This window comes from Podarcis gaigeae (assembly GCF_964106915.1).
Source record: "Podarcis gaigeae genome assembly, chromosome: 1".
Classification (NCBI taxonomy): Eukaryota; Metazoa; Chordata; class Lepidosauria; order Squamata; family Lacertidae; genus Podarcis; species Podarcis gaigeae.
In genome coordinates, this window is record NC_139678.1 from 88,227,292 (window position 1) to 88,251,379 (window position 24,088).

Consider the following 24,088-nt stretch of genomic DNA (forward strand, 5'->3'; position numbering starts at 1 on the left):
TCTGTTGTTCATTTCAGCCCATTTTTTTAGTTTTTAAGATTTGTTTTTTGCAAGAGCAACCTGCAACACAATTTTGTAGTGTGGGGTGCTTCAGTACAGCATCACGGCTACTCAATTCTCCCCAACCCACTCCAGTATATACGTATGCAGTGCCAGTATTTTATGGCTACCAAGCATATTCAGCCCCCATTGGGCTGTTCTGGAGATTAATTTCCTACTGATAGTTTCCCCTCTAAATATTTGTTTTTAATTTATGAAAACCTTGGGGTTCTTTCAAGCCTGGTGAAACCGCCTCCTCCTCCTCTGCATGGATAGTACTGAAGGGCTGTCACTTAGCTAATTTTGATTGCTATTAGTCTGTACAAATGCAGTGTGGAGTATGGACTGTTTCTGTTCAGGGTTCCAGCCACTCTGTCCCATTCTCCTCTCTGCCTCCCACAGGTCCCCCATTTAACAGTCAGTATTCTGAGCGGAGGTGGCAGACACACCTTTGTGCTGAATCCCAGATACATTAGAATCTTGGATTTCTGTGAACAGCTCTCAATTCTGTCCCTGGGGACACTTTAAAGTAGTTTATGTGTGTGAACGAGGAAGTGACCTATCAAGACAGTGAAATGGCCTTGTCTATCCATTTTATATCGGTGTCTTTCTCTGGCCATTGTGTTCCTGCTCCCACATAGTTTATAGTTGTTGTTTTTCATGACAGTCAGTCAGCATTTTGTGCCCAATGGATAGGTTTCAGAATTACCTGATTTGGTTTTCCAAATGGGAAACCACCAGTAGGAAATTAAGCTCCAAAATTGTGTTGCAGGTTACTCTTGCAAAAAACAAATGGTTTCCCATCTAAATAGATAGATAGATAGATAGTACTCCTTCAGGGTTAGCCGGTTTCTTCTTGTGCATGGGTAGTGGTGTTTCAGCTACTTTGTGTGAGGACAAAATACAGTGGTACCTCGGGTTAAGTACTTAATTTGTTCCGGAGGTCCGTTCTTAACTTGAAACATCTTAACCTGAAGCACCACTTTAGCTAAAGGAGTCTCCTGCTGCTGCCGCGCCGCCGGAGCACAATTTCTGTTCTCATCCTGAAGCAAAGTTCTTAACTTGAGGTACTATTTCTGGGTTAGCGGAGTCTGTAACCTGAAGCGTAGGCAACCTGAAGCGTATGTAACCTGAGGTACCCCTGTACTTAAATATAGTTGATATGATGGGGAGAGAGATGGAGGTAAACAGAAACATACATATGCAAACCTGCTGAGAAAGTAAAATGCGGAGGTGCTGTTCCTGTACGTGCATGTAGCAGCTTCTTTGAATTGTGGCTTTAGTTGGTTCGGATAGGAATACGTATATAAAACCAGACTTTCATTTGCATTGCAATAATCTATAACAGAAAGGTGTTGATATTCCGCATTTGTGTCTGGAGACGGTATTGGGCAGGATAAGGGCTAATAAATTGAAACTTAATCTAGACAAGACAAAGGGGTTGTGGAATAGGGGTTCATCCTGTTCCAAATGGGACAGTACTCTCCTTGAAGAATCACGTTCACAGTTTGGGTGGGTTGTGTGCTTCTGGACTCTGCTTTGTACCTGGCTGCTCAAAGAGCAGTTGTAGCCAGGAGTGCCTTTGTCCTGCTTAGCTGGTGTGACAACTGTGTCCATTTCCACGAGGTTGGACCTGGTCATGGTGACCATGTAGACATAGTTGCATCCAGATTGGATTATTGAAGCATGCTCTGTGTGGGGCTACCTTTCCAAAGTTTTTTGAAACTAGTTGGTTGAGAATACTGGCTTATGGGATGATGTTACACCTGTCCTGCCAGGCTGCACTGGCTACTATTTGTTTCAAAGTATAAATCAAAGTGTTGGTGCCTTAAGACCAGGATACTGTGGACAGCCCCTTCCTGTATCTTCCTGCCCTCACCTTAAGATATTACTGAGATGCTCTTCTCTATGTCCCAACTGTAAGAACAGAAGGAAAGCCTGCCAGATCAGGCCAAAGGCCCGTCTAGTTCAGGTGAGCTGCTTTTGAGAAACCCACAAACAGGACCCAAGCACAAGAGCACTCTCCCCTTCTGTGGTTTCTGGCCACTGCTATTCCATAGCATATTGCTTCTGACCACAGAGGTAAAGCATAGCCATTATGGCTAATAGCTACTTATCTTCCATGAATTTGTACAATCCTCTTCTAAAGCCATCCAAGTTGGTGCCCAGCTACAGTATGATGCAGGCATGGTTGCTAGGGTCTAGATAAACATCCTTCTCTGCAGCTACACCTAAATTTTTTAACACTTGGATGCTTCCCCCTTTTTTTACAGTGTTTCACTATATGGCAAAAACCTTTTTGTTTAGGCTGATATTGTTTTATCATTTGGGTAGATTAGTATTAATCTCTATTTTAGCTGCTACAATTTAGCTCTCTTTTAATTATATTGTGTTAATGTTTTAAAAAGAATTGTATTTTATTCTGGGTTTTAATTGTTAGCTGTTCTGAATGGTGTATAGGCACCACTAGGAAATTTATGTTTTATTGTATTTGTAAAATGTATCTGCTTTTCACTATTAGTAGGCCCAAAGTGTGTACAATGTCAATAAAACAATAAAATTCATAGTAATGTATCAATAAGATGCACCAAGATAAACACAATCAGCATATGCATGTAACAGTGTAGCAACCTACAATGATGTTAACTGCACACTTCCTGATTTAAGTTCGACAAATGAGCAAGTCCAGAGGATACCTGTCTTCCATAGCGTTTCATTTTATTGTTGAATCAATTTGATTTTGGGTAAATATTAACTTGGTCTTCTAATATTGGTGGACACTGAATTTTCAACAAATCCTGTGAATTGTCTGTTTCAGGCATAGATGGCATGTGATGGACTGTTAGTACTGATTAGTTTCCTTGAATTTATTTTTTCTGCTGGTTCTGATTTTAATTTTTATGGGTGCATGCTTTTAGTATTCTGTGGATTTGCTCACTTTTCCTATGGTTTTAAGCTTCATTTTTTTTTATATTCATACATATAGTCACTCAGGTTATTTTGAGAAAGGTGACTAAAATGTAATAAACAATATATAATCATTATGACAACACAGTTGTAAGTGGGCTTCAGCTTTTTGCTTCTCTAGAGGAGAGTGGCATTTACTTCACAAATATATTTCATCTTTATTAAAGTTTACCACCTCTATTGCCCCCCCCACCTTGTGATCCCTACAATCATATCTGTCCAGACAGGTTTCTTTTATTATTTTAGTATATGATTTAAGATCAAGAAGAGGTTAAAACAACAACAGCTTTATTGTGTCAGTTCAGCCAACATAATGCTTCTCTGCTGCATGGTAATTTGGAGGTCTGAGAAAGGGACTGTGGTTTGCAGAGCTATAATAATACAGCAAAAGCTACAACATTGCATTGTTGGCTATTCACGAACAGTAGTCAAGTAATTCCTATAGTAGTCTTCACCCATACTTCTTCATGAAGAAGCTGATGGGAAAGGATGTGGCTGGCCTGTAACTAATTTCCAGTGGCTTATTATATTTAACATTTGGGACATGGCAATCTTGTTTTTTATGCCTTTAATCATAGTCCTTTCTGAACTGTTTATTCTCTTCATTGCTGTAATTGATGTGTTTGTTTTTCATATAGGCAATAGAAGGGTTCTAATGGGAGAACCATTCTTCTGAAGTAAAGGTTTGCTGGCTGGCTGCAGCTATGGGTAAGTTCTTGGGTTCAACTCAATTTAGCTCAAGCACATCAGCCTTGTGTTCATAATGCAAACCAACATTGAAAACAGGACATTTTTGCAAGTGTATATTAAAATTTGGAAATCTATGTTAACAACATAAGTTAGAATACAAAGTAGTTCTTGACACATTAGACAGTCTGAATATAAATGAGTTAATAAAATGTATAATCAGAACAATCTTCAGATCCTACTTATTTTATTGGAGGTATTGAAAATAATAAACCTTGTTTTCAAAGGCATTTTATGAATAGTGGGTACAGATAGTTCTTTTTTCCTCCCTAAACAGATGAGCAGCAAGCTTTGAAGTCAATCATGCAGGATTTGGCAGTCCTTCATAAGGCAAGTCGCCCTCCATTGCCTCTACAAGAAACAGGGAAAGCAAAATCATCTTCACCGAAAAAACAGGTAATCCTGTAATGTGTTTGTCTTACAATGAAGAATGTGTTCCTGCATTTGATGTGAGTGATTTCCACTTGCTGGGAATATTCCACCTTGTGGTGTACATATTTTTGAAATTATGAGGTAAATAAAAGGGATATAGTGTTGCAGAACAGATCTTAAACAGATGTGTCCTGTGTACCAGAGTAATGCATATCCCAAATTCCCACTTCCCAATAGTTTTTCTTCCATTGCCAAAGAATGTTGCTTCAAGCGTGTGAGAATATTTGTTGGCCGTCTGCAATCCAGGGAGGAATATTCACAAATAATATTTGTTCCCAGCTTTGTTTTCTAGTATGTGTGTAATTCTTTTACAGAATGATGTCCGAGTCAAATTTGAACACCGAGGAGAGAAAAGGTAAAAAAAGATAATCCACAAGTTTCCAGAATCCATTCTGAATGTTACATCCAGTTAATGACCCTCGGCAGATGGAAGGCTCTTTGATCCAGTGGAATGGGAATTGAGGCAACATTTAACAATTCCCCCTAGAATTCCCACATCTGCTGCAAAGGGTTACTGGACCCTTCAGAACAGTATGGACTATAGAATGGGGTGTGTGTGTGCAAAAGGAAAATGACTCTTTAATGATTACGGTGATCCCTGATTCACTGGCTAAAAATTCCACTGAATCAAATTGTCTTCTGTCAGTGAAGGAAAACCAATTGGATGCAACCCATAATATTTTGTAGCTTTATGGAGTATTGGCAAAGCTTGATAGAGAATAGAGAGATGCCTATCCAACGTCAGTGTTTAGAAAAGAGAAACTTAAGAAATGTGCTAAAAATGCATGTATATGTGTGAAGTATATATGTTGCTATCTTTTGCTCCTAGAATAGAATAAGGAGCAATATATCTTAATAAAATCATTTATTTTTACACATGCACACACTATAATACTCCTGCACTGCAGGAGTATTATAAATGACTAGATGATCCTTGGGTCCCTTCAAACTCTACAATTCTATAATTCTAATTACACATGCAAAGTAAGCTCAATTATGGCATCCAGCTACTCCTGAATCCCAAAGAAAATGAGGGAGCCTTCATGCACCTGCGTCATGGTTTGTGATGGTCAGCTAGTTTCCATTTCTGCTGAGTAAATTACTAATGCTCAGAGAGATCAAACCTGGAAAATGATCTAGCTTCTGTTCTTGTGCTAAAAACTGACTTCAGGTTATTTTGGTGAACAAATTTATTCTGTGTTAGTATTTCACATCAAATGACTGCACAGCACGTATTTCAAATCCTTAAGATAGTTTGCCTTTGGCATAGGAATTAATTTCCTAGAAACTCTTGGCCTAGTTGATGTATCACAATTAGGAGAGTTTTACTTAAATGAGGTATTGACTCACATAGTTTAAGCCTGTTGCAGATCTTAAATAAATCATTTCTAAGCATGGCTTTCTAACTTTAGAAAATCTTATAATGGCTGATAAAAATCTATCTTCGGAAGCTGATTAGCTTGTTAATTCACTGTGCAAGTTGCAATTTGACTACTACTATTTCAGCTGCAGCAATTATTTGGTGTAAGGTGGGTTGAAACAGTATTCCAGAATAGTGCAATAGTTTACCCAGCAGCAATCATGTACATTCAATGATTCACCTTACTGAATGTGGGGTTATTAATTTGGGTGCTGTTTTTGTCTTTTCAGTAAATGCACTTTTTAATAATTTGATTTTTAAGAGAGAGTGTGACACCTTATGAAAACATGCTTTTCTCCCCCTGCCCCCCTGGTATGTCACTATTCCACGAACAAAAATTTAACTTTCATCATTGTTATCATTAGCTACTTGTTTTCATCTCGGTGGATTTTTCCCCAACTTGTATTACAGAATTCTACAGTTTCCTAGACCTGTCAAGCTAGAAGATATTGCATCAAAAGCTAAAGTTGCCTTTGGACAGTCAATGAATTTGCATTACAGCAATAATGAGGTAAAAGAATGGTTCTTGAATAGTAGTTGTTTGTGTTATTCCTTAATCACATCAGCTGTGAGTAGGTTGCATTGTGACCTTGTTCTGTGTGTATACTTTTCTGCCTGTAGCTGGTGATCCCATTAGCTACACAGGATGACCTGGACAAAGCGGTACAGCTTCTTGATCGAAGTGTTCATATGAAGAGTCTCAAGATATTGCTTGTTGCCCATGGAAACACACAGGTCTGTACATGTTATTTATACAGATGTGTGTGTGTGTGTGTGTGTGTATTCAGATATCACATGACACAAGTGAACTTTCTGTATTTAAAATTACTCTTTGGGGCATGTCCACATGAGTCGAAATCCATTGGTCTGTTTTGAACTAGCTTTGTTTGTGTGTTATGTGCTCAAGTGAAGAAATCCAGATGGCTGATTTTCTGAAGCTCTGTTCAGGTGTTCATTATGAGGATTAACTTAACACATGGGGATTAGAGAGCACCACCCGAGCTCCACCCTCTTAGGTCACACTCAAGAAGGTTCCCTGAGGTCCTAGCGTTCCAAAATATGTGAAAGCCTCCATGAGTAAAGGAGGCTTCATTAATGCAGATAGTTGCACTTGAACCCACGGAGGGCAGCATGGAAGATGCAGAGCTAGTATGCTCATTCATGGACGCTCCCTTCCTCACATTTGAATGCCTGAACAGAGACGAGAGTCTATGGAGGGCATGAATTGCTGTGGCAACACTGGATTATGCAGCACACTACTGCTTTTACAAGTTGCAGACTTTTGCTTCCTACTACTTGCCTCACCAAAGCAGTGGGAAGGGGTGATGTAGGCATGGCCTACGTCAATTCAAAGACTGCTAGCAACTGTATTTTTTTTATCTGTTAGTGCTGATAGCTGCCATTGTGTGAAAGATGGATACAAAAGTATTTTTTCATGGAATAGAACAGGCATCGGCAAACTCGGCTCTCCAGATGTTTTGGGACTACAACTCCCATCATCCAAAGCTAACTGGACCAGTGGTCAGGGATGATGGGAGCTGTAGTCCCAAAACATCTGGAGGGACAAGTTTGCCTATGCCTGGGCTAGAATGATGACAAAAGTAAAATATTACTGACAGAAATAGAATATTTCTCCCCAGTTTTAAAATACTCTGGTTTACATATTTTAAATTGTTTAATTCCTTTGTTTTTGTAACTGGCTTTTTGAAATTGTGGTCCAAAAAGAGCTGCTAAGGTTGTGTAGGCACAGCAGCAAATAGCACCTGTCCTCCTTAACAGTCCATTCACTGAAAAATTACAATAGTGGGAGGATTTCTTATTTTTTTTAAGGGATAAATAAACTGCTCCATGCTTTCACCTTCAGAGTAATACTGAGCCTCTGCCATCGCTGGAAGATTTGGATAATACAGTTTTCAGAGTGACTGAGAGGAAAAACAGGCTTTCTGTAATAGGTAAGCAAACTTCATATTCCTACAGTTTTGACTTGGTTGGGTGATGAGTGGAGGGAATCAATATCTCTCAGTCTAATATACTTCACAGAATTGATGTGAGAATTAAATTGAGGTCAAATTTGGAGATACAAATGTAATAAATAAAAAGGTAAGTACCTGTGTGTGGGTGAGAGAGAGGAGAGGGTGAGCATTGAGTCCTAGCCCAATGTGACTTTTGCGCCCCTCTTCTCCCTCTGTAGCCCCTATTCCCTCCCCAAATCCTGGTTGGGAGGGTCAGGAGAACCTCCAGAACAGCAGCAGGCAGAGGACAGAGGAAATCATTCTGTCTGGCAAGCCGAAATACTTGTGCTGGCAGAACAATCACTTAAGTGTGGCATTGAACCCCATCCCTTAGAATTTATCAGCCCACCAAGAGATAGTCAAACCTTATTTCTTTTGTGTGCCTTGCAGCATCTGTGGGTGTTCAAATAAATGTCACATGCTTTGATACTAAAATCATATAAGTAGATGATTCTTGCTGGTAAAAGGATTTTTATAATTTACTGACATATTTTAAAAAATCAACAGGTTATTATAGTCGCGACAGAAGCTCTCCCCCTCCAGGATACATTCCAGATGAGCTGCACCAGGTGGCCCGGAATGGCTCATTCACCAGTATAAACAGTGAGGGCGAGTTCATTCCAGAAAGCATGGATCAGGTGAGTGTTTTCTTTCATTTTCCCTTTAGGGGCTACTGCATTAAGGGGCTTCTGCATTTCCTTTAAAAGGGGCTACTGCATTAAAGTTTTGCTGTTTAAGATCCTTTGTTACCTTCTTTGGTATAATTGTTTTTGGTTTGATTTGTTTTTCTATTTTGTAAATGGAGGTTGGTTTGAGGCTTGGGATTGCTACCGTAGTGGGGCGAGGGAGGTATGGTGGTGGGGGCAGATATCATAGGCGAAGGGGATCGAGATACGGATATGCTCGTACCCCTTCCAATCTGCGCCCCATCCCGAGGGACGAAGGTAGGGTGAGCAAGGATTACTCACCTCCGTCACTGGTGTTGTGCAATGCCAGGTCTATAGGCAACAAAACCGCCGCCCTGCGAGACTTCTTCACCTCGCACGGGGTTGACCTGGCTTGTGTGACGGAGACCTGGGTGCGCGAAGGGGAAACTGTTACCTTACGAGAGATGGCGCCCCCGGGTTTCTCCGTCCTCCACCAGTCGCGGACTGTGGGCTGGGGGGAGGGGTGGCATTATTAATCCGAGAAGACTGTTCTTTCAGGGCTCTACCATCGCCATCGATCCCCGCCATTGAATGTGTTGGCCTAGTGTGGGGCTCTGAGGTGAGCTTGGCTGTCTGGCTGGTGTACCGGCCACCTAGCGCACCAGCAGCCACCCTGTCAGGCCTGCTGGAGGCGGTAGCCGGCTGGGCCTTGGAGTTCCCTAACCTATTGGTATTGGGGGACTTCAACATCCATGCTGATGCCACTCCCTCCTCACAGGCTCTGGACCTGGTGTCTTCCATGGCGACACTAGGGCTCTCCCAGTTTGTTTCGGGCCCCACACATCAAGCAGGCCACACGCTGGATTTGATCTTTGGCGCCGGTATAGATGTGATCATGTTTCCTTCCATGAAGGTGCCATGGTCTGATCACTACGCACTGAAAGCCAGGATTGATTTTCCACCCCCACCCTGCTTAGGTGGCGAGCCAATTTGGGCTCGCCCGCAGAGGCTGATGGATCCTGATAGATTCCGTCAGGCCTTGCGGGACCTTGCTTCCCCTGGCGACTCATTGACTGAGCTTGTTGAGGGCTGGAATATACAGCTCCTAGCAGCCATTGATGAGATCGCACCTAGGCGCCCTCTGCGACCCCACAGAAACCGGGCTCCCTGGTTTACCGAGGAGCTTCGGAAAATGAAGCGGGACCTCAGACGGCTCAAGCGAGTATGGCGGGGTGCCCGTGACGGAGCCTCAAGAACATCTTATAGGGTTTTTATGAAAACCTACGAGATGGCAGTGAAGGCCGCTAAGAAGTCTTACTTCTCGGCCTCCATTGCCTCCGCTAGGTCTCGCCCGGCACAATTATTTATTATAATTAGGTCTTTAACGTCCCTTGAAGGACAGCCAAATTTAAATAACAATTCGACACACAGCTGTGAGGCATTTGCGAGCTTTTTTGCGGAGAAGGTCCTGTTGCTCCGCCATGACCTCCCTGCCAATTTGGATACAATAAAGGAACTGGAGGCCCCTCGACTGTCCTCGGGTCCAGTATTGGACCGCTTTGACTGGATATCCCCAGCCGATGTGGACAGACTCCTCCAAGCTGGAAAGCCCACCACCTGTCCTCTTGACCCGTGCCCGTCTTGGCTGATTAGAGCGTGTCCAGACGAGGTGTGGGCCCCCCTGGGTGATATCATCAATTTGTCCCTTGGCACCGGGATATTCCCAGGGGAACTGAAGGAGGCAGTGGTGCGTCCGCTCTTAAAGAAAACATCATTAGATCCTTTAGATCTATCCAATTACCGCCCGGTTTCGAATCTTCCATTCCTGGGTAAGGTGATTGAGAGAGCGGTTGCTGAACAGCTTGGTAGGTTCCTGGATGAAACATTGGCTCTCGATCCATTCCAGTCCGGCTTCCGCGCTGGTCATGGGACCGAGACGGCTCTGGTCGCCCTAACAGATGATCTCCGCAGGCAGCTGGATCGAGGCGGGTAGGGGCTGCTGATTCTTCTAGACCTGTCAGCAGCCTTCGACATGGTCGATCACGAACTCCTAGACCGCCGCCTTGCCGACGTGGGGATCCAGGGCACAGTCCTTCAATGGCTGCGCTCGTTTCTCTCTGGTCGGGGACAGAGGGTGGCGCTTGGGGGGGAATTGTCATCGTGCCACTCCTTGGTGTGTGGAGTGCCTCAGGGTGCGATTCTCTCCCCGATGCTTTTTAACATCTTTATGCACCCCCTCGCCCAGCTTGTCCGGAGTTTTGGGCTGGGTTGCCATCAGTATGCCGATGACACCCAGCTCTATCTGTTGATGGACGGCCATCTTGACTCGGCCCCAGATACACTGACCAGATGTCTGGAAGCTGTGGCTGGATGGTTACGTGGGAGCCGGTTGAAGTTAAATCCTTCGAAGACAGAGGTCCTCTGGCTGGGACGGAGCGATTGAGGGGGCAACTCCCATCTCTTGTGGGGGTGCAATTAGTGCCAGCATCGTCCGTTAAGAGTTTGGGTGTAATCTTCGATACCTCCCTCTCTATGGAGGCGCAGATTACAGCTATAACAAAGGCGGCATTTTTTCATCTCCGCCAAGCTAAGCAGTTGGCTCCTTATCTCTCTCGCCCTGACCTAGCCACTGTGATCCACGCGACGGTCACCTCCAGGCTGGATTATTGTAACTCGCTCTACGTGGGGCTGCCCTTGAGACTGACCCAGAAACTCCAGCGGGTGCAAAATGCCGCGGCGAGACTCCTTATGGGGTCTTCGCTGCGAGATCATATTCATCCAGTACTATACAAGCTGCACTGGCTCCCGGTGGAGTACAGGATCAGGTTTAAGGTGCTGGTTTTAACCTTCAAAGCCCTATACGGCCTAGGACCCTCGTACCTACGGGACCGCCTCTCCTGGTATGCCCCACAGAGAAATTTACGGTCTGCAAATAAAAACATCCTAAAGATCCCAGGCCACAGAGAGGTTAGGCTGGCCTCAACTAGAGCCAGGGCTTTTTCGGCTGCGGCTCCAATCTGGTGGAACGCTCTGTCACAAGAGACTAGGGCTCTGCGGGACCTGTCATCTTTCCGCAGGGCCTGCAAGACAGAGCTGTTCCACCAGGCCTTTGGTCAGGGCACAGCCTGACCCCCTCCTCTGGCAACCTACACAGAATTTTGCTTGATGGTTGCCATTAATTTGATTTTAATTAATTTTATAATGAATGTTTTTAGAATGTTGAACTATTTTGACTGTTGTTAGCCGCCCTGAGCCCAGCTTCGGCTGGGGAGGGCAGGATATAAATAAAATTTATTATTATTATTATTATTCTTTGTTATCCTGACCTAACGGCTAACAGTCGACCATGGTGTAAAGGCCAGGGGAGATGCAGCTCTCCCAAAGGCAACTCTTGGTACAACTATATATGCTATGATCCTTCAGGCTTAGCTAAGCAGTGTTGCAAGTGGCAGAAAGGGAAGGAAAAACCTCCCTCCTTTTCTTCCTTCATGCCCTTGATTCTGCTGTTGGTACTGCTTGCAAGGTAAGTGAATGGGGGGATATGTTTTTTGGGAGGGTTTTGGTGAGCGATGTGGGTTGGTGAATATTTACACAGGGACATTTTTCTGAATTACCAGATTTATTCAGAAAAATGGAATAAGATTTTTCTCATTCCCATCCCCTGAAGATCTCTGATAATTTACCAATAAATCTGAGGTGAGCTTGAGAAAATGTGCTCATCTCGATAACACCAACACTTAATTATGCCCAGAAATGAACTGGTAGTCAGTGTATCTCCTTAAACAATGGATTAAGGTGTTCCCAGTATCCAAATTTGTGCTTGGCTAGTGTCTACTTAGCTCATCATGGAGCTACTTGGTTACTAACAGAAGTTTCTGAGACATCTTCAAAGGTAGCACTATCTATAATGTGTTACAGTAAGCAATCCAGAAAGTTAGGAGCCTGGACAACCGTAGTCTGTGTTTCCCTAGCTTGTTGCATGTTACACCCTTGTAGTGATAGTTCTTCAAACTTTCTTGTACTTTTGTTTCCAGATGCTGGATCCGTTATCACTGAGCAGTCCTGAAAACTCTGGCTCAGGAAGCTGCCCTTCGCTTGACAGCCCTTTAGATGGGTAAGAACAACATAATCTGCACTTCTTTCTGCTGTGATCTTTAAAACAATGAGGTAACAGAATTCAGGTAGTGCTTTACACAAGGATGTAATAGTTCAGTGTTTCTACTTATAGGGACAACTACCCAAAGTCCCGGATGCCAAGAGCCCAGAGCTACCCAGATAATCACCAAGAGTTTTCTGGTAGGTAAAACAAATGCGTACAGTTTCCGATGCTATCCTTACAAAATCTTCTACTGTAACTTCATTGTGTGTCTGGATGTTTGCATACAGTTTAACCTAATAATGTTTTATTTGTCTTTGAGGCTGTCGTAACAATGACAAAAGTATGAAAAGTAGAAACAACCGTATGTTCATACAAAAATGTTTACTATTTTTTTAAACGCTAGTAAATCAGTATATCAGTGGAGATGAAGCATGCACTTATAAGCCGCAAAAAAATCAGTGAGGCAGAGCATAGCTATCACGGCTAATAACTATTAATCAGCTTTGTTGCTATGAAAGCAAGAGAAAAACTTTGTTCTGTCCATTTTCTCTATGCCATGCATAATTTTACAAACTTCTGTTGTGTCACCTCCTACTCGTCTTTTCTCTAAACCAAAAAACTCCAAATAATGCAGCCTTTCCTTACAGGGGAATTACTCTGTCCCCTTGATTATTTTGGTTGATCATTTGACTAACTCACTTAACTTTTTCATCCAAACCCAAAATAGCCTAATTGAGAACAGGAACGTAATTGTTTTTTTCCTTTAGATTATGATCTTCCTATATTTGAGAAGTTTGGCAAAGGTGGAACTTACCCTCGAAGGTATCATATTTCATACCACCATCAAGACTACAATGATGGTAAGTTTGTGGGCCCCTTAACACTTTCATGAAAGCTTTCCGCCCACAAAACCATAATGCACTTTCCTATCCAGAAGGGAGGCGATTTTAATCTTCAGTTGTGTGTGCTCTGCAATACAAAAAGGTATTTCTTGGCTGCTCTCCTTTCCAAGTTTGAAATGCTCCTTAATTCTTGATCTGTTGTATGCAACCATAACAATGTGTGATGGATTTAGGAACATAATTAATTTTCATGAGTTTTCTGGATGGCCTAGAGGCAGAAATCACTGTTTGAAAGAAAAAGGAACCTAAATGTAGGATTGCTGCTTTAGGAACATAGGAAGCTGCCTTGTATCAAGTCAAACCCTTGGTGCAGCTATCTCAGTGTTGTCTACCCGGACTGTGCACTGTTCTCCAGGGTTTCAGACTAAGCTCTCTCTCAGCCTTGCGTGAAGATGCCAGGGATTGAACATGATGTCCTTCTGCATATAAAGCAGATGCTCTACAACTTGGCCACTTTCATATTATGTGCGTGTTAGTAAACCCCTTTGAATTAGGTGGAATTTATTCCCAAATTAACTTCCATTGGCTTCCAGCATAACAAATACAAATATTACACAGAGGCAGCTGAGTCATGTTTCTTGCCGACAACTTAATTGTGGATTCTGCTGTTTAAATAACTCTGGGAAATTTTCCGTTGTTTCTTGTTACCCATGGGCATTATCGTATCTGAATCTCATTACAATTACTTCCAGTTTTAATAAAGGTAACAGTGTACTATATTTTACTGCATTGTACTATATTTTTAAAGCCATAGTTGCCTTCCCACAAAAGAAGTTCTCTATTTGCAGAAAGGGCTGAGATCCTGCAGAGTCTCACCCTGGAGGAAAGAAGGGAGAGAGGGGAAGGCAGTATTTGCAAATTTTCCACTGCAGCCCCCAGCACCACCCCAAGTTCTATTCCGGAATGGCCCTCAACCCTTCGGTTTTCAGGGGGCTGCAAGGGGAAGGAATGAGTGGAAACTACCTTCATCTGGCAGGAGTGTCTCATGAGGAGAGATCTATTTCCTCGTTGTCACAGAGGAGCATAGGACGCTGTCTTATTCCAAGTCAGACCTTTGGTCCATCTAGCGCAGGGATGTTTACCCCAGTGGTTCCCAGTCTTTTTTGATACGGCAACCCACGTCAAAATTGACTTGGTATGGTGCCCATTGATTTATTATCACATGAATTTAGGACCTTAGGTCCTCATGCATTTAAACTTCAAGTTTGCCAGTTTTATAGTCATTACTTGTGGCATCCAGGCAAAAATTTCCATATCACTTTTCAGCCACCAGAAGGTGGTTTACAAATGCTGTAATGCAAAATTTACTCTTTCCCATGTTCAGTTACAAGTTTCAATACAGCATTATAATAAAAGTTGTAAGAGGTATTCATCCTACCAAAGAAGAATTATAAGCAGTACTTATTTTGGGCTTACTTATAACGCCCTTGGCCAACTTGTACAAGCCTTGTGCCCCACTTGCAGGTTGGAACCCACTGGCTGAGAAACACTTGCCTACTGACAGGCAGGGAATCACCAGGGTTTTAGATAGGAGACATTTTCCTGTACATGCTATCAGAGATTGAATCTGGGACTGCCTGCCACTGAGCTGTGGCCTTTCCCCAAGTTAAGTTCTTCCTTCCACACAGAAAAAGTTGTGTTAAGAGTTGGATCCGAGTCTGCTGAATGTGTACAATCTTCCAAGAGATGGTGCTAGATTTGTTTCCTTTGGAAGGTATTTCCTTATTCCTCATTCATCCTATGCACTTTTCTTTATTTTTTAATCTAGAGGTAGCATGCTCTGTTCATTTGTGATTGCCATTGAGATAGAAAAGTGTGGTTCTAGTCTATCCAGCATTCAGTTACTGTCCTTTGCTTCCAGTGGAATGTACAAATGGAAATAATGTTTCATGGTCTTGTATTGTAGATTTCTTTGTTCATTTCTGCAGGCCGTAAAACTTTTCCACGAGCTAGGAGAACCCAAGGAAACAGCTTACGATCCCCAGTTAGCTTCAGCCCAACTGATCACTCATTGAGTACAAGCAGTGGGAGCAGTGTTTTCACTCCAGAATATGAAGATGGGCGGATGCGAAGAAGAGGAAGTGACATAGACAATCCTACTTTGACAGTCATGGATATCAGTCCGCCTAGCCGCTGTAAGGAAAAAAACTGCATATAATGCCATGTGACAGACAAGTCCAGTAAAAATAAGGTAACTTTAAAATGATTGCAAAAGGAATTGTTTTTGAGAGAACAATCAGACTAGCAAAACAACAACCCCATACCAAAATATATATAGCGCAATACAAAACAGATTTCTTTTTCCATTCCCAGTTGCTGAACATGGCTGAAAAGTAATAGTCACTTGACAGTGTAATATTTTGGAATCTTTGGGGTCAAATGGGTCCCTTTTTTGTAAATTTGTTATTAAAACCTATTAACACCAAATCTTGAAAAACAAAAACCTCTGGAACTTATTTTGTAAATTTCCTTTGCCAAATCATCAGTAAAATCTGTTGATGGCAGTCACTGTCATGATCTTCTGGCATCTGGGCCAACACTTTGTTTCAGCATAAGACTCAATCCAGTATGGTTCCTCCATGCTAATAACAGCCAGTGTGGGTGGAAATGAATAAGGTACCCCAAATGCTTGACAGATTTTCTACCCCATAGAAGTGCTGGACTGTACACAATTTTGTGCCATCACAAAGAGGATACTCTCCTAGAGGTGGTGATGTCTGATTTGGGGTGAACCCAAGCTTAGCTTATTCAGTTCTCTATCCCTATAAGTAAAGGTAAAGAGACCCCTGACCATTAGGTTCAGCTGTGGCCAACTCTGGTGTTGCGGCGCTCATCTCACTATATTGGCCGAGGGAGCCAGCGTACAGCTTCCGGGTCATGTGGCCAGCATGACTAAGCCTCTTCTGGCGAACCAGAGCAGCACACGGAAATGCCGTTTACCTTCCTGTCGGAGCGGTACCTATTTATCTGCTTGCACTTTGATGTGCTTTCGAACTGCTAGGTTGGCACTGAGCAACGGAGGCTCACCCCGTCGCAGGGATTTGAACCGCCAACCTTCTGATTGACAAGTCCTAGGCTCTGTGGTTTAACCCACAGCGCCACCCACGTCCCTTCTCTATCCCTATATCCACTGGTTATTAACGTCCCCAAGGTGTCAGTTCTTGACATTGTCTGCGGGTTGAACCTGCTTGGCTTGAATACATGGCCCTCTTGTTCTCATTTGGAAATGCTTCAGGAGAATGGCCTATGGTGCCTGGAGTGGTCACTCCATCCACCCTGTACTAAGACCAGCCATGGCAACATTTTCATCGATCTGAACAAGGCAGCTTTTCGGATCTTCATTTTTTTTGCTTGTCTGATGATGTCTCAAATAATTTCTTTTGCCATTATTTTAAAGTTTGCATGTACTTTCCCCAGTCTCTACTGGACTACCTGTGCTCCTATTTTTCTTTTCAATTACTTTGAGTCTCTTTGTCCCGGTGAGTTCCTGTGCTGCTATTTGAATGTTAGCAGTTTATACCTACAGAAAAGTAGGACAAGAATGACTTTCATATAAGCCTCCTGGCTCTTGTGAAGCAGCAGTCAGTGGTGCTCATGGGTAGAGCCCCCAGGACTGTCCCCTTGCTGGAAAGCCCACATGTAAAGCAGCCCCCTTCAGACTCACCCTGATCATGCATCAGCCAGAGTTTGTGCCCGACATGCACAGTGACACTGAGACAGTGGAGCTCAGCCTGTGTATTCCTGCTTGTCCCTTTCTGCATTCCTACTGAATGCCTGCAGAGGGCCTATGTATTGCATGTGCCTATTTCTTTGGAAGAACAGCTGGCACAGACGTCTCTCTAAAAGTCAAATACACACAGGTATCTTGCATTACTAGCTTCTAGCACTTTTGTGGGGAAATTGGTAATTCTAAAGAGATACACTATGGGCAAACCTGGGACATTAGGAGGAAATGTTTCAATACATTGTCCCTCACAAAAAACTGTGTCATATTTAACAAAAAACTTTCCTCACACCTGACAGGGTAAAGTTACTAAGTTGTATGTGACCGAGTAACTGTAATGGTTTGTTGCCCTAATTGAGTACATTGCTATCATAAGCAACTATTTAGTTTCAGTCTGTACTAGGTGCCTCCTCAGTCCAAAGTAATCTTTTGTGTGAGATACTTTGGACTGAAAAGGCATCTGGTACAGACTGAAACTAAATAGTTACTTAACTATTAACTAATGTTCTATCCTTAGATGCATGGATAAGTTTTCAAGAGACATCAGCAGCCTGCCTATTAGTCACACTGCTGTGCTTAATGAGCATTTTCTTTGAGTTTTTGACAGATGGAAAATGTTAAGCCTTTTTACAACATGCTATGTTGCAAACTACTCAGGGGATATTTATTGATGCACATTTACTTTTAATAAATAATATTAATAGCTTAATGATTTTTCTGCCAGATAAAATGCCACTTTTTATTTTAAGTTACTTTAGTTGCATTAAAGTGAGGAATGCAAGAGTAGTTTCAGGTGGTTCACAATTTAGCGGAACCACTTATAACATCGGGGCCCAGTACGGGCCACATGTTCTCCTGCAATGATTTTGCAAAGTTTTTTGCAGATAAAATCGCTCAGATTCGGGAAGAAGTAGACTCCACCGTGGGAGCAGGGCCGGGGCGGGAGAGTGCTAGAGTCCTGTCTGGTCAAGTTGTGTGGGATCAATTCCAATCTGTTACCTCCGAGGATGTGGACAGGCTGCTTGGACGAGTGAAGCCAACCACCTGTCTCCTGGATCCTTGCCCATCCTGGCTTATAAAAGCTAGCCGGGAAGGACTGGGCGATGGGCTTCGTGGGGTGGTGAATGCTTCCCTCCGTGAGGGAGCCTTCCCAGACCCGCTGAAAGAGGCGGTTATTAAACCGCTTCTTAAAAAACCATCTTTAGATGCGGCCACGATGGCCAATTATCGCCCAGTCTCAAACCTTCCATTCTTGGGCAAGGTGATTGAGCGAGTGGTTGCTGAACAACTCCAGGCACGCCTGGAAGAAGCGGACCATTTGGATCCCTTCCAGTTGGGATTCAGGCCTCATCATGGGACTGAAACTGCCTTGGTCGCACTGGTTGATGATCTCCGGCGGGCTAGGGACAAAGGTGAGAGCTGTTTCCTAGTTCTGCTGGATCTCTCAGCGGCGTTTGATACCATCGACCATGACATCCTTCTGGACCGTCTTGAGGGGCTGGGAGCTGGGGGCACTGTCATACAGTGGTTCCGCTCCTTCCTCCTGGGCCGTGTTCAGAAAGTGGTGGTGGGGGATGAGTGTTCAGACCCCTGGGCTCTCACTTGTGGGGTGCCTCAGGGTTCTGTCCTCTCCCCCATGCTTTTCAACATTTACATGCAGCCGCTGGGAGGGATCATCAGGAGGTTTGGGCTGGGTGTTCATCAGTATGCAGATGATACCCAGCTCTACCTCTCTTTTAAATCAGAACCAGTGAAGACGGTGAAGGTCCTGTGTGAGTGTCTGGAAGCGGTTGGAGGATGGATGGCGGCTAACAGATTGAGGTTGAATCCTGACAAGACAGAAGTACTGTTTTTGGGGGACAGGAGGCGGGCAGGTGTGGAGGATTCCCTGGTCCTGAATGGGGTAACTGTGCCCCTGAAGGACCAGGTGCGCAGCCTGGGAGTCATTTTGGACTCACAGCTGTCCATGGAGGCACAGGTCAAATCTGTATCCAGGGCAGCTGTTTACCAGCTCCATCTGGTACGTAGGCTGAGACCCTATCTGCCTGCAGACTGTCTCGCCAGAGTGGTACATGCTCTGGTTATCTCCCGCTTGGACTACTGCAATGCGCTCTACGTGGGGCTACCTTTGAAGGTGACCCGGAAACTACAACTAATCCAGAATGCGGCAGCTAGACTGGTGACGGGGAGCGGCCGCCGAGACCATATAACACTGGTCTTGAAAGACCTACATTGGCTCCCAGTACGTTTCCGAGCACAATTCAAAGTGTTGGTGCTGACCTTTAAAGCCCTAAATGGCCTCGGTCCAGTATATCTGAAGGAGCGTCTCCTCACCCATCGTTCTGCCCGGACACTGAGGTCCAGCTCCGAGGGCCTTCTGGCGGTTCCCTCACTGCGAGAGGCCAAGTTACAGGGAACCAGGCAGAGGGCCTTCTCGGTAGTGGCGCCCGCCCTGTGGAATGCCCTCCCATCAGATGTCAAAGCGATAAACAACTACCTGACATTCAGAAGACATCTGAAGGCAGCCCTGTTCAGGGAAGTTTTTAATATGTGACATTTTAGTGTATTTTTCATCTCTGTTGGAAGCCGCCCAGAGTGGCTGGGGAAACCCAGCCAGATGGGCGGGGTACAAATAATAAATTATTATTATTATTATTAGTTTGTGGCTTGCATTCTTGATCATTACTACAGATTGTTGTCTTAAAGGTTCTCTTTAAATACTTACGTTGCAAAATGCAATGTGTATATGTATGAATCCTTGCTGAAACATTCTTCTGATCCTTTTTCTTTGAGTAATAGAAATTGATTTTTTTATATTCTGTTTTCAGCCCCAAGAGCTCCAACTAACTGGAGACTAGGTAAACTCCTGGGGCAGGGTGCATTTGGCAGAGTTTATCTATGCTATGATGCAGATACAGGACGTGAGCTAGCTGTTAAGCAAGTTCAGTTTGATCCTGACAGCCCGGAGACCAGCAAGGTAAGAGTACTGGTTATGGTTGGTTAATTGGTTGTTGTTGTTGTTAACCACTTTTCACACAGAGGAGTGTCCCAAAGCAACTTACAGCATAAAATACATTAAAACTCAGTATAAAACAATAAAAAAAAACTGAACATGCTCATCCAGTAATATGTGTAATAGTAGGACAAATCTTTACTTGCCTCATTAACAGGATGAGCATTAAAAGTTTTTAAAAAAACGAATTCTCTTTCCTGATGTTTGAGCGCAAACGCTTTAGCCTGACACCTACAAGCAAACAATGATTGCACCAGGCTTACTTCCCTGGGGAGAGTATTCCACAAATGGGCAGCCACCACTGCAAAGGCCTGTTTCTATGTTGCCTCCCTCTGCACGTTCCTTGGAGGAGGCAGAACAGGACCAGGACTGCAGTGTCCAGGTAGCTTCATATATGGAGAGGTGCCTCATGCATCTGTTACCCAACTACTTCCGGAGCCAGTGAGGCATAGTAGTTAGAGTGCTGGAGTGGGACCTGGGAGACTAGGGTTTGAATCCCCACTCAGTCATGAAGGTCACTGAATGTGACCTTGGACCAGTCACTGTCTTTGTTGTGGGGATTGAATGAGGAGGGGGGAAACCATGTACAATCCACCTTGAGCTCCATGTAGAAAAAAGGTAGGCTATGAATGCAATCAATCATCAGTCAATAATATTCTGAAAATTTCCTGTAGTTTTATTTTTGCTGCTACAAGAAAACTTTGCCATGTGGACATTAAGAAGAGGTTGAAACCCAGGCCACTGTGCGGTGAAAATAACAGAATAAGAACTCTTAAATTGCTCAAGTTCATTTCAAAGGGACTCGAAAAAGTCCAGTCTTTATATAAGAAAATGGTAATTTTATGTGGTGTACTAGATAAAATAATAAGTACTATCCAATTTAGCCATTCTTATTTAATAGTTGGGGATGGTGGATTTGCTAATTCCCCAAGTTCAAGGCTTTCTACTAGTGTGGCCTTTGAAGTCTTCGGTTCCAAGTGCAAGTTAAATGATGCGTTTATTGTCATTTGAATCAAACCTGCTTGTCAGATTTTGTTAAGGCTAATCCTGTGCTCTTGCGTTCCAGGAGGTAAATGCACTTGAATGTGAGATTCAGCTTCTGAAAAACCTTCTACATGAGAGAATTGTTCAGTATTATGGCTGCTTGAGGGACCCTCCCGAAAGGACGCTCTCTATATTTATGGAATATATGCCTGGGGTAAGCCTGAGATCTGGATATAGATAGTAATTTAATGTGGGCTAGTTAGAGTTAAGGCCAGATAGGGGAAGGGTCCTTAGAGGATTGCTTCTACAAACTTGTGAAACATTTTTAAATGCAGCCATTTTTCATGCAAAAGTGATTCTACTCTTAAAACAGGTGCTACAGTATTCTTATTCTTCCTTTGTCTTTAGGGCTCAATTAAAGATCAGTTGAAGGCATATGGCGCACTCACGGAGAATGTGACTCGGAAATATACCCGGCAGATTTTGGAAGGAGTTCATTATTTGCACAGTAACATGATTGTACATAGAGATATTAAAGGTAAGAATGGGAGAATTGTTGAAGGTGTGCACTTACCAAATTGTAGATAAGTAATGTGGTTAGAAAAAAATAACAACTATTAACTAAATGCCAGTGATGAGCCAAATCTTTATGATGAAAACAAGATGATGTTTTATTCAAGGTTCTTCTTGCAATTAAAATATAAATATATCTGTTGGTAGTTTACAACGTTTCAAGTTAAGACATCATTTCAAGGAAGACTGCTAGAAAATTCTAACAGACATTCAGACATTCTCATTCATATTGATTTGTCAAAAAATTCTCAAAACATATCCAAAGCAATCAGAACATTAAACAACTCTATCATGGTACCAATAGGCGAATCTTTTCCATTCATTGTGAATGCTTTTCCAGTACAGTGATACCTCGGGTTATGAACTTGGTTCCGGAGGACCGTTCTTAACCTGAGGCGCGCTTTTGCTAATGGGGCCTCCTGCTGCTGCTGTGCCACCATTCCTTGATTTCTGTTCTCATCCTGGGGCAAAGTTTGCAACCCGGAGCAACTACTTCCGGGCTAGCAGAGTTTGTAACCCGAAACATTTGTAACCCAAAGGGTTTGTAACCCGAGGTACCACTGTATTTGGAATTTCAACCTCAAAGGCTGGCAATATTTAGCGTTTACACAGTGCTTTTCTCGGTGCCTAAAGAGCTTCACATATACTACTGTGCTAATGTGTAAAATGTTCCTCATATGTCAGTATTATCCCCATATTGCTGAAAGAATAGCAGCTTGCCTAAGATCACCAACGAGGGAGTACATGGCTTAGTTGCAGTTTGAGTCTGGCTCATAGTCCTGACATGGACACTGCACCAAATTCTCAAAACAGCCATATACAGTTCCAAAGCTCAGGGAAAACAGCATGGCAAATGCCCCAGGGTCACACACCTCTTGACACATCTATCAGTTTTCAAGGAAAATGATAGTAATTTTATTTCTACTTCCTCATCCTGTCTCCTCTACCTTGGCCTACTTATGTGGGTGAAGTGCCAAGACACCCTGGAATTGATCTGTGTACACAAATGTATTGACTTGTACGCAAGGGCTACTGAATCAAACATTGAATTCTACGTTGAGCAGATGTACATGTAATGTCATGTAAGATTCAGCTTGCCCCATGGGACTACTATAAGTCTTCTGTAGAGTTAGCTTGCTACCAAATATACACCAAACTTTATCTCTCTGTGTTTTGCAGGTGCAAATATTCTCAGAGACTCTGCAGGGAATGTTAAGCTGGGCGATTTTGGTGCCAGCAAGCGGCTTCAAACAATTTGCTTGTCTGGTACAGGTATGAAGTCTGCCACAGGAACGCCATACTGGATGAGTCCAGAAGTCATTAGTGGAGAAGGGTATGGGAGGAAAGCAGATATCTGGTATGTCTATGCTGTTCCAGCGAAAATCAGATATACAGGGATCTTAACATTAAATGGTATGCTTGACACACGTGTGTGTGTGTGTGTGTGTGTGTGTGTGTTTTCATCTACTTAGGACACTGTTCACAAATCTGGATTAGAAAGTTATGAAGAAGTGGCATAATGATATGGCATTAGTAAGCAGGGCAATATGACTGGTCAGTTGTGTACAGATCAGTGAAAGAATTCAGGTAATACATGTGAGAAAATGATCTCTGGAGGAGCCTGAGATGATCCATTGCCTCTTTGATACAGCTCACAGGCTCCCATTTTTTGAACTGATTCTCTGGTATGGCTTGGTTCTAGACTACTTCATGTTACAGGTGGGGTCTCAGATAATATTCTTCCCTACAAACAAATGTATTCCAGATTTATTTATTTTTTAAAAAACTAGCATATCATGGAGAAAGCTTAGTTTTAACTCTTCACTCTGACATTTTATTATTATCGTTTATTAATATTATTATCATCATCCTGCCCTTTGTCCTGCAGGAGCCCAGGCACTTATACAACATGATAATAGTTACAATGATTAAAACATTTGAAATTCTCTATAATATAGAAAAACATAAGCAGTAATAAAGAACTGCTGAATCGCCAGACAATGTTCATGTCCTAAAAGCTTGGGCAAGCAAAAGTGTCTTCAGTTTACAGCCAAGTGTCATCAGTGTGATAAACAAATGCATTCTACAGAAAGGGAGTCCCAGGATGCAACTACTGAGAAAGCCTTATCTCAAGTCACCATCCTATGGCCCATACCATTGTTAGCATCACTTGCATTTAGTTTGGATTATGTTTCTGAAAGGAGAATTAACGATGTGCTTCTAATAGATTATTCTAGCTTCAGAGACTGCTGTGTGTTTTCTTTGTAAGAAGATTTGTAAGTTCTTTTCTTGCAGTGATTGCAGCTATTTCCTTGCTTTTCAAGGTATTTTATGTCACTTTTCAGAAGTATCTCACAAAGTGTTTGCATAAGATTATTACAACAATAAGCATCGAAAACCTTTCCACATAAAAAAATGCAGTTGTTTGTTTTGAAAATGCTGTATGCCCTTTTTCTCGACAAGGGCAATGTGGTTCTCTCCTCAAGTCCCTGTGAGTGACAGTTGGGAGAGTTGTCTGGCTCAGTCTGA

The 24,088-nt window shown here is 42.9% G+C and overlaps 1 protein-coding gene across 3 annotated transcripts in view; it reads left to right on the plus strand.

Moving 5' to 3' along the window:
• MAP3K2 (mitogen-activated protein kinase kinase kinase 2) overlaps positions 1-24,088 on the plus strand; it is a 42,116-nt gene that overhangs the window by 4,906 nt on the left and 13,122 nt on the right. For 2 of the 3 annotated variants that reach the window (XR_014565302.1, XM_083742999.1), the window contains exons 2-16: positions 3,645-3,714; positions 4,031-4,149; positions 4,500-4,540; positions 6,017-6,116; positions 6,227-6,340; positions 7,470-7,557; positions 8,125-8,255; positions 12,299-12,378; positions 12,493-12,560; positions 13,131-13,223; positions 15,194-15,400; positions 19,818-19,966; positions 21,069-21,200; positions 21,395-21,524; positions 22,739-22,916. Coding sequence is in view for 2 of the 3 variants with exons in the window: in XM_083742999.1 (XP_083599125.1) it covers positions 3,711-3,714; positions 4,031-4,149; positions 4,500-4,540; positions 6,017-6,116; positions 6,227-6,340; positions 7,470-7,557; positions 8,125-8,255; positions 12,299-12,378; positions 12,493-12,560; positions 13,131-13,223; positions 15,194-15,400; positions 19,818-19,966; positions 21,069-21,200; positions 21,395-21,524; positions 22,739-22,916 (1,634 nt within the window). In the remaining variant the exon portion in view is untranslated. Of the gene's footprint in view, positions 1-1,148; positions 3,715-4,030; positions 4,150-4,499; positions 4,541-6,016; positions 6,117-6,226; positions 6,341-7,469; positions 7,558-8,124; positions 8,256-12,298; positions 12,379-12,492; positions 12,561-13,130; positions 13,224-15,193; positions 15,401-19,817; positions 19,967-21,068; positions 21,201-21,394; positions 21,525-22,738; positions 22,917-24,088 lie in introns of all 3 variants that reach the window. The other variant, XM_083743000.1, reaches the window with a different exon arrangement.